The sequence below is a fragment of the Thamnophis elegans genome, chromosome 1, assembly GCF_009769535.1.
Source record: "Thamnophis elegans isolate rThaEle1 chromosome 1, rThaEle1.pri, whole genome shotgun sequence".
NCBI lineage: Eukaryota > Metazoa > Chordata > Lepidosauria > Squamata > Colubridae > Thamnophis > Thamnophis elegans.
This window is the reverse complement of record NC_045541.1, coordinates 2982530-2993789: the sequence shown is the minus strand read 5'-3', so window position 1 is coordinate 2993789 and position 11260 is coordinate 2982530. Positions and strand designations below refer to the sequence as shown.

General features: G+C 40.5%; 1 protein-coding gene across 1 annotated transcript in view; it reads right to left on the bottom strand.

Annotated features, from left to right (window-relative positions):
- Positions 1–2845: 2845 nt before the first annotated feature.
- MYL1 (myosin light chain 1) overlaps positions 2846–11260 on the bottom strand; it is a 34482-nt gene continuing 26067 nt past the window's right edge. Inside the window, exons 4-7 of the mRNA XM_032223018.1 lie at positions 10973–11146; positions 7330–7407; positions 4341–4395; positions 2846–3124 (exon numbers count right to left, since the gene is read on the bottom strand). Coding sequence (XP_032078909.1) covers positions 4367–4395; positions 7330–7407; positions 10973–11146 — 281 coding nt within the window. The 3' untranslated portion in view covers positions 2846–3124; positions 4341–4366. The remainder of the gene's footprint in view (positions 3125–4340; positions 4396–7329; positions 7408–10972; positions 11147–11260) is intronic.

Sequence of the window (11260 nt, the reverse complement as noted above, 5' to 3'; positions counted from 1 at the left end):
CAAGCTTGAGAAGGTTTGCCTTTTCTTCCACTCATGGAGTATTTAAATTGTTGGCAGACTGTCTGAGAAAAAGACAGATGCAGAGATGAATCTCTATCCGTTTGCCCACCTGCCAGGGTTATAAATAGGGACAGGGGTGGGCTCCTTATGGCAGAGAGAGAGACATGGAAACCGGATGCCTGTCCAGTCTCTAGTGACTCACATATAAGGATTATCATCATTTCTCAAACCCCTCTTGCACCTGCCAGCACTTGAGTTATGGCCATTTTATACGGAGATATTAAATAAGACTGGTGGAGAACAAGTTGATTCCTGACTAGGGAATTAAGGCAGTTTTATTATGTACCCGTTGGAGGAAAGGAGCGTTATTTTCAGAGTTCATGTGAACACCAATCATTATGTAGTCTTGTTTAATTATTCTATTGATTAGACCTGCACAGATCTGCATAAACATCTTATTGCAGGGTTTCTCAACCTTGGCAACATGAAGATGTCTGGACTTCAACTCCCAGAATTCCCCAGCCAGCATTCGCTGGCTGGGGAATTCTGGGAGTTGAAGTCCGGACATCTTCAAGTTGCCAAGGTTGAGAAACACTGTCTTATTGTCTTTGAACCCACCCACCCCCCATGTCTAATACCTTATGTTCCCCAGTGCCTCAATATTCATGCCTTTTCTGTTCTAGTTTCATCATTTGGTTTTTGATAATTGTTTATTTCTATTCAGTGAGGGCTTTTCACAACACTTATCACCAAGAGTCTTCTGGAAGAACATCGTGATATCTGGAAGAACAGGTGGCAGCCATCAGCAAGAAGGCCTTAGCATAGTTTCATCTTATATGACTGTTGCATCCATTCCAGTGGTGGGATTCAGCCAGTTTGCACCTATTCGGGAAAACCGGTTGGTAACTTTCTAAGCAGTTCGGAGAACCAGTTGTTGGAAGAAATCTCCTTTTGTTTTTTCCCCACTTTGCAGGGCTAATCCTGTAAGGAAGGCAGGAAGGAAACATTCTGGTGTTGTTTCTAGCCTCATCTTTATTGACCTGCTTACAGAAACTGCCTCTCCGGTTAACCCTTATTACCATTGTAACAACTAAGGCGAAGCGCCCATCGACCTGAGTGACGTTGAGTTGGCCACGCCCACATGATCACATGACCACCGAGCCCCGCCTACCCAGATGGTCATTAGGGCAGAGAACTGGTTGGTAAATTATTTGAATCCCACCACTGATCCATTCCTAGATCAGAAGGGCTGCTTATGGTTACATCATTTCCCATTTGGAGTATTGCAATGCGCTGTGCATAGGACTGTCCTTGAAAACCACCTAGACATTGTAACCGATTTGGAATGCAGGGGCACGACTAGTTATGGGCACATCTTGGTAACGTTAGTGCTTTGCAAGCTAGACTGGCCACTGGCTCCCTCCAGACTTCAAAATCCAAATCAAGGTGCTAATATATCTTGAACACGTATCTACCTAAAATAAAGCATTTTGTGGCTTAGAGCCAGGTTACTTCCAGGACCATTAACCCCCAATTCTTACACATCACATGAAGACGATTGTAGATTTGTGTGGTGTGCAATCTCAGCTTTTATTTCTCTTTGTTTTACCACACATGGAACAAAGGAAGCCGAGGTGGCGCAGTGGTTAGGGGGCAGTACTGCAGGCCACTTCAGCTGACTGCTATCTGCAGTTCAGTGGTTCAAATCTCACCGGCTCAGGGTTGACTCAGCCTTCCATCCTTCTGAGGTGGGTGAAATGAGGACCCAGACTGTGGGGGTGATATGCTGACTCTGTAAACCGCTGAGAGAGGGCTGAAAGCCCTATGAAGCGGTATATAAGTCTAACTGCTATTGCTATTGCTAAAGAAATACGATGAAAGGACAATTTTGTTGGAGGGGAAAGGAAAAATGATTATTTACTGGCATCTACCTTAGGCATATTTAAAATATTCACAAATCTATATTGCTGCATATTTGAACAAGTGCATATATAGTTACTAGATTTTAGAGCAGCTTCCAGGAGCAGCATAATCTCTCTGTTCTCTCACAACAATGTGCTGGGACATGTGCTCATGTCATAAGCACTGATGAGAACACCCAAGAGTCTTCAGTTCTGCTACTTATCTGGCAGAGTGTGTATGACACATTGCCATACTAAAATGCAACAGACACATATATGCACAGAGCAGCTGTATTTGAAAATAAGTAGTGGCTCAACTGTAAATTATGTTTCATCAACCAATTATGAATTTGAACGTGGACTTCATGATCACCTGTTTTATGATATGCAGTTTAGCTTATAAACCCCCGATGGCTGGGTAAAACTGTTAAAATGTGCTATTCAATGTGTCTATGTATATACTGCCAGTTTTTCTGTTGTTTGCAGATCTTATTGTTTCTGATTGTTGCAATTCTCATTGGTAGGAACAATTTTCTATGGAATTGTGTTTCCATTAGTGTGATTTCCTCTCCCATTTCTGTGACTCACACAGACCCATGCTTATTCTAAAAAGAAATTGCTGTTCTTTAGTTAACAGCCACCTGCCCTTCCATGATGACTGAAGACTAAAGGCAGATCATACTTCAGAGGCATTCTTGGATAAGAATTCAATGTTTCCAAATGGGAAATTGAAACCATCGCACCATTTAAAAAAAAATCTTCCAGAAATCCCATTTTGATTCGCATTCATCAAACTATTCAAGATAATTTTTCTCATAAAACTTTATTGTATGGAATAAAACATAGAGAAAATAAATTAAGACTTCAATTATGTTTTAATTGGGATTTACAGAACTGAAAAGTTCCAGCCATACACTGACCACAGGGATGTATTATTAGATTTCCCCTCCCAAAAGAATGCACACCGCCACCATGGCAGACAATATGGAAAAAAAGATTATTGGGCTTGACAGTTGGCGGTGAAGTCCTTTCCAGTTGCCTTGGCAAGTGTTTAATTTTGTCGAGTGTAAGAACTTTGGGATTCAGCAGGTTTTCTTGCTGATGATTTCAAAAGGGAAGGTCGAGAGGCATAAATTATAGTCCATTTAAGTTCCAGGGTGACATTACTGAATGGAACAATGGTTTCCTAGATACACAGATTTCAAGTGCTTGATGATCTTGTTCTGTTAAAAAGCAAAAATGAGTTATAATCATAATTATAGGCAGGACAAAGAGGAAATTTGTATTTTTAACAGTAAAGAAAATAATAAGAGGTTTTTGCTCCTCTCTCACAGTAGGAAGTGAGGTTGATAACAACTTGTTCAAGGCCCCTTATAATAAGGTTGGAATCACCAAGGTGTCCATGAAGTAAAGAAATGTGTAACGGTTTAAAGTTGTAGCATTTGTGTCATAGGAAGTATTCACAACACAGTATACATTGCCTGGCAGTCACTCTTTCAAGAATAGAGGAGACATCTTCTGTAGGAACATCTTCTATTGTTTCCTTTCCCTGAACCCACTAATTTTCATATAAATTTGGTAACTGATGCCTATGCTTGATTTCCCTCCCACCCTATCCTTTCTTTCATGCTGTCTCTCTCAGCCTATAAGCCTGGGGAGAAGAATATCTTGATCCTTGTTGACTTATCAATTTTGTTGTATTTAAGTCCAATGGCAATAAAGATTATACTCACTTATCAGCCACTTTGAAAGCATTCTCAGCTAAAGAACAGAGTGAAAAGAATACTAGAGACTGAATATAAGCTACGAGGTGGCGCAGTGGTTAGGGTGCAGCACTGCAGGCCACTTCAGCTGACTGTTATCTGCAGTTCGGCGGTTCAAATCTCACCGGCTCAAGGTTGACTCAGCCTTCCATCCTTCCGAGGTGGATGAAATGAGGACCCGGATTGTTGTTGGGGGCGATATGCTGACTCTGTAAACCGCTTAGAGAGGGCTGAAAGCCCTATGAAGCGATATATAAGTCTAACTGCTATTGCTATTGCTACTTTACCTCATCTTGATTTTGTGTGAGACTTAAGAACTACTATAGCAATAGCAATAGCAGTGGACTTATATACCGCTTCATAGGCCTTTCAGGCCTCTCTAAGCGGTTTACAGAGAGTCAGCATATTGCCCCCAACAATCTGGGTCCTCATTTTACCCACCTCGGAAGGATGGAAGGCTGAGTCAACCCTGAGCCGGTGAGATTTGAACCGCTGACCTGCTGATCTAGCAGTAGCCTGCAGTGCTGCATTTAACCACTGCGCCACTGATACTATCAGTGGAATGTCACTATGGCCACCTTATGACCTGTTCATTTACCTGTTGCATTTCTACTACACCTTTCCTCCCAAAACCATCACCTTATCCAAGAACAGCATGCTCAGAAAAGGGACTTACCAAATTATGTGTCTTGATAAATCCATTTAGATAGACATGATGTGCTTCACAAATGCTGTAAAATAATACAGAATTAGTATACCATTAGAGAAGTCTCGTTGATAAAAATGGGCATGGATTGACTATTCTGCTTTTCTTGGTTTGCATTTTTCTCGATGCTCCCCCTACTCATTAGGAATTCTGTGCTGAGATTCTGTGGGATGTGTTTGGGTTGTTATATCACTTTCTTTAATATACAATGGCAAACTTTGGGAATCCTCCTTGTCTCCCCCCTGCGCATGAATAAAATTGCTGTTGTTACTTTGCTATCTATGATAAAATTAATTGTAATTTAATTGTAATTTAATACATTTGTATGCCGCCCAATCCCGTAGGACTCCGGCGGGCTAACAAATACAAGAATAAAGTAAAAAACTAAAATATAGGGGAAAGAGAAAAACAGATTTAAAAGCAACACACCATACACTCAAACCTAGATGGGGTTGGACCTCATTTATGGGGTCAACAGCCCCAGGCCTGCCGGAACAGCCAGGTTTTAGTGAGAAGAGAGTGGGAAGGGTCCGGATCTCTACAGGTAGATCGTTCCACAGGGCCGGAGCAGCTACAGAGAAGGCCCTCCCCCGGGGGGTCGCCAGCTGGCATTGCCCAGTTGACGGCACCCAGAGGAGGCCCAACCTGTGAGATCTTATCGGCCGTTGGGAGGTATGTGGTAGGAACTAATTGAACTAGGTGGATCAGAACAATCTGAACTAACAACGCTCACTCCATTAATGATCCAACAATATTTTAGAATAATAAAACTGCCCAGGTAAAAAACATGTGATCATCCCCATTATCAAACTGTATGATGGTATATGAAACTTGGGGTTTGGGATTGTTTTAGTCTAGGGGGAAAAAAGCTAGGACAATCATAGCCATCTCTCCAGGCATCTGAATGCTCTTATTCTTGTATAGAAATGCCAGCAAAAGAATTACCAGTGTTCTGGGTACTCTTTTCATATAGGTTCCAATCAACCCCATTCATTGTCCATCTTCATCTCATTCACTGAAAACTTTTGATGCATTTCAGCGGTGGGTTGCTCCTGGTTCGGCGCGGAACGGGCAAACCAGTAGTAGCGGTGGCGGGAGGCTCTGCCCACCCACCCGTATGCTTTTGCGCATGCACAGAAGCATTGCATGCATGAGGGAGCGCATCCAAACCAGTAGTAAACATATTAGCAATTCACCACTGATGCATTTGTCCAAATCACTTGTCCTTCTCTAATATTTTTTATCCTTCCAATAATCTGACCTGTCTCCATAGCTATGTTTTTTTTCTACCTGCATGGTGTTTGATCATTGCCTTCTAACTGAAAGGAAGAAGCTTCAAGATTTCTCCCTATGATCCCAGCAAACACATGACTGGTATGATACTGATAGGATGCTTTCCAATGTGCCAGGTGAAGAAATCATACAGTTGTATGGAGGTGTTTCATATGCACAAGGAAGAGTCCTTACCACGAAGTAAGATAGTACACTAATCTTTTCTAGTAAATCTAGAACTGACTCACTACCATTTTTCTCCCACTTTAACATCTTCTCGCTTCCTTCTTATCTCTGTTTTGGTCTCTAATTTTTACTTCAGTAGAAAACCTGTCTCTCCAAGTATTATTAGTTTGCCTGGAGGGTGGATGTAATCATAACACCCTGTGTTTAGCACACATTCGAGGACTTATATGATAACAAAATAGATAATTCCAACTGAGGCATTTGATTTGCAATCATTACATAATATAAATGTATATAAAAGCAGTCAAAGGCAGCATATTATTTATCATGAACAGAGAACACTGAAGCAGAGATAGGAACAAGTAATGCACGACTAATCATAACCAAGCTTATTCTTTCTTTTAAAAAGAAGTTCTACTTGTCAATCTTCAGCTATTTTTTTTAACTGGAAGTAAAAATCTAGTGTAAGTCTCTCTGAAGTATCGGATCTCCTTTATGTTCAAGTTTGTTAAAACTTTTAAAGATTTTTAAACATATTTTTCTAACCCATCAGAGAATAAAGAAGCTTTATTTAAAATTAAATGAGTTGCTGTTTCGTTTTTCTGGTTTTTGTTTGTCTTTCAGTGATATTGGCTGAATAATGCTTTACCATTGCATTTTCTTGTCAAGGTAAAAACAATATACCAGTTAAACAGAAAATGACGATGCAGCTTGTTAAGATCTGCAAAGGTCAAATGTTGTGAAAGACACATCGAAACATGTTTTTCAACCTCCGACCGTCACTATTTCATGTTTACAGTTGCTTCTATCTCCCTGACACAGTGCACTACAGCAGAAAACAAATAAAGGGCAATTTATTAAAACAAAAAAATTCTCCAAGCAAGCAAGATATTGTACTTTTAACTCAGAAAATAGTACGATCATCATGATGGGAATAAAATGGTGCCTGCTTTTGCTTTTCTCATACTAAATACACGTTGTTCGTTTTAGGGACCGGGATAGATAAATACTGTATTTGTCTTGAGAAGGGTAATCTATTTTTAAACTGAACTATGAAGATATTCACAAGAAACAATAAAAGTCTCCACCTTCAGCTTGTCCTGAGTGACTAAGATGAAAATTATTAGCTCCTTCTCTCATTCTGTGCTAGTCACGTTAAAAGTCTTTGTACTCTCTTCCACTCCGTTTTAGTTATACTATAATGTCTCTGATCGTATTACCTATATTGGAAAAGATGCTTCGCCTCTTTCTTTTGCCCAGCTCCACAAGTAAAATCATCTTCCCTTCCCTTCCGTCCTCATCTCTCTCATGCACACATAATACACACAGATGAGCCACTGAGTGTATTTTACTATCTATTTCTCCTGGCCCTAATAGAACACATCATGACAACTTTGGGAAGGCCATTTTTTGAAAGCAGAAAACAATTAAGTATTTCTTCAGGAAGCCTCGCTGGCCTCTTCCAAACACATCCATCTATCTTCCGCCTAGTTACCCTTACCTTCATAGTTGATGCAGCCATTGGAGTCTTCCTGCCCTTTCATCAGTTCTTCTACTTCTTCTTCCTTCATCTTTTCACCTAAACATGCAGAAAAAACGAGCATTAATAACACAGCTTCTCTTCCAGCTTGCAACCTCATATATTTCCCTTTATTCACAAAAGGAATATAAGTAAGTAGATGATCTTTCCTCTGTTCCTTGTATAATAAAATGAGCCAGGCTTGATGTTAGCACCTGGAATAAAATAGTAAGACTTTTAATACTGGGGTCTTAAAAGGCCATCATTACTGAATATTTCTCCACCGCCTTCAATCCTTCAATTCAGTGGGCTCTAGATGGACCATGGCCTCATTCACTATAGTGATGTAAAGACCATCTTGAAGAGTTATGTAGGAAGAAACAACCAGATAGTTTAAGTATGGGGAGATGTGACCATGTGAGGTAAAGCTGGAAGGTTAACCAATAGAGAAATGCTTGCATTAAATCTCAAGCAAGTATTAGTTGGCGGCAAACAATGGTTTTCATCCTTGCTTCAAATTCAAGGAACTACATGGCTTCACTACTCCCTGGGTGGAAGGCTGCCTAGTAACACCCATCCCTGCCTCTGTTGCCCACACCTTTGCCCCCTGATAAGCTTGGGAGGATGGGAAGGTAGCCCTGCTGGTGCTGCCTGAAAAAAGGAACAATTGAAGATCAGAATTCTTCTTTAAAAAAAAATAGGCCTTATACTCCTTACTCCAAACTGAGTTACCATTTTCATAATGGGGACATTGATATACTTTTGACCAGGCCAATTCCAAATCATTGTCCCCTTCAGCAATTATTGGAGTAATTTGAGGTCCTTGTTTAGGGAAATGATAGCCATACTGTGAGTTAGCCTCAATTTAGAGCAGTGTTTCTCAACTTTGCAACTTGAAGATGTCCGGACTTCAACTCCCAGAATTCCCCAGCCAGCATTCGCTGGCTGGGGAATTCTGGGAGTTGAAGTCCAGACATCTTCAAGTTGCCAAGGTTGAGAAACACTGATCTAGAATGCTTACAAAATGCTTACAAGGTTGAGAAACACTGATTTAGAGATATTATACTACATTTAAACCAAGTGCGTGCGCGCGCGCGCACACACACACACACACACACAGACACACACAAGGTTGGGAACTAAGTTCTCCAACAGCCGCATTCTAATTATGTTGGCCTCTTCCGAAATAACTCAGAAATCAATTCCATTTGTATCCCTAAGGCAATTACAAGTGCTTGTGTAGTGAATCTGTTTTCACAAAACTCTAAGCAAATGTCTTTTTCCCCCTCATTGAAAATAATAGTTGATACAGGAAAAGGACAGGCAGTCATTAGATAGCCACAAGTGAACAATGTACTACCTCCCCTTCGACTGTCTTTGACCCTTATCTAAATCTAACCAGGTGCTGAGCGTTAGTTGAGAAGATTCTCGGGCATCGGCTTTGAGCAATAAATCAGATAATTTGAACCTTCACATGTGGACCTGGTTCTTCATGCCTGGACATTAATCAAATGGTGATATTTTTGCACCAGTCTACTGTTCTCCCGGGCGAATGGTTTCCCCAGCAGCAAATGACAGGCAAAAATTGCAACTATCCCATTTTTTTTTCATGAACGTCTGGACAGAGTGGGTATCCCAGATTTTTTGGTAACTGTTGGAATTTGTATGTTTGGCATTACCAAAATAGGGTGTGTTGTTTATTCATTTCCACAGCAGCCTACTTAGGGTTATTGCCTCTAGATGTGGATTGTGAGAAGAAAACAGAAAAGATAAATTCATAGAAAATGCATGCCTAGAGATGACCCATGTTTGCCTCTCATATCTTTGCCCTTCCACATCCACATGCTGAGAGGGAAATGTTAGCAATAGCAATAGCAGTTAGACTTATATAACGCTTCATAGGGCTTTCAGCCCTCTCTAAGCGGTTTACAGAGTCAGCATTATTGCCCCCACAGTCTGGGTCCTCATTTCACCCACCTCGGAAGGATGGAAGGCTGAGTCAACCTTGAGCCGGTGAGATTAGAACCGCTGAACTGCAGATAACAGTCAGCTGAAGTGGCCTGCAGTACTGCACCCTAACCACTGCGCCACCTCGGCTCTTATAAATGTTAGCCCTCTTTATTTAATTTAGGGGAGGGGAATGGGTTTTGTTATGATCCAGTCTTGGAAATGTTTCAGACAACTCTCTGGCAGTCGTTCGAGGCATACCAGATCAGAGACATGACTCGATGAGCTAATTCTAATGTAGAAATCCACATTAACACAATCTTGCAAGTCTGAAAGTACAAATCTCCCAGGATCTCCTTTACAGCCTGAGAAGTTGGGTGGGTGGAGGGTCCATTCTGAGCTTTTTTCTTCACCCTTATGTCTCTGTGGACTATGCCCTCTTTTATCTGATTGTTCCCTTAGCACAGTGGTTCCCAAACTTGGCAACTTTAAGACTTGTGGACTTCAACTCCCAGAATTCTCCAGCCAGCAGAGCTCTGCTGGCTGGAGAATTCTGGGAGTTGAAGTCCACAAGTCTTAAAGTTGCCAAGTTTGGGAACCACTGCCTTAGCAGCATCTTTTCACCCTGTTTCTCAAGGTCTTTGTCACATACAATGATACACCCTGATTTTTAAAAAATATTTATAATTTTTTTTAATATTTAAAATTTTTTTATTTTAAACACATAAGCACATCAACAAAAACAAACACATAACTTAAAAACAACATAGGAACAATAAGTTCCATCGTATATCATCCCGCAGTTCCGAATTGGTTTCTTTGCAGTTAGTGTTTTCCCTACTATACATTTCTATCTTTCGTTAATAATCTCGTTATTCGTTATCCATTTTTATGTACATTTCTTAATTTATTTAAACTTAGCTGCTTATGACCAAATATTATTTACCTATATTATGCTAAATATTTTTACTGTCATTTATTCTCTTACATACAGTTATGGATATACATTCACATAATTATTCTTTTTCTTTGCCATTCTTATATTATTATTATTCCATTTGAAAGGTTATAAGGTACAGTTTAAAATGCTTTGTTTACCATCCTTCGCACCTGCTAAGACACCACCTTGTTTTCTCTTTCTTTTCTTTTCTCCCTCCCTTCCTTCTCTACTTCCTTCCTTCCTCCTCTCCATCCCCTTCTTCCTTCCCTTACCTCTCCCCTACTTCTACCCTCTTTCTTCTCCTTCCAACCCGCTCTCCTCTTTCTTTCTCTTCCTCCCTCCTCTTGTTCTTTTTCTCTCCCTTCCACCCACCTTTCCTTACCTCTTTCTTCTTCCCTTACCTCTCCTCCACACTTCTTCCTCTCCTATTATCTCTCCTTCTCTTCCTGTCTCTTCCACCCTTCACTCCTTTCCATTCCTTCGTCCCTCCATTCTCTACTTCCTTGCTGATTTTTTTTCAACTTGTTATATAAATAAACCCTTAGATTAAAATTGTACGGTCAGTTTAATTTCTTTTTTTCCCCTATTAGTCTTACGTTTCATTAGGGAACTCTTTATTTTTATTCTGCTCTTGACTCTGTTAGGATCTTCTTTTAATTGAATGAAAGCTAGGATGTTTAATTTCCAATGAAATTCATGTACAGTTCTCTTACGTATAATTCATCTCCCAGCACTTACCAAGAGTGGCGAGGACATGGCGAAGTTCAGCCCCCATGACTGTTCCATTGCCCTCTTTGTCAAAGACACGAAGGCCTTCAACGAAGTCTTCAAAGCTACCTTGTTCTTTATTATTGGCAGCTGCCTGCAACATGGGCAGGAATTCTTCAAACCCAATTTTCTTTGCATTCATCTCTGCAGAGGAACAACGTGGGTTGGTAAGTGCATTTTATGATATGTCTGGAACTTTTCTTATGAAGTACCAAGTAGAGATTTACAGTAGATTAGTCCCACCGGCAGCGGTATTAT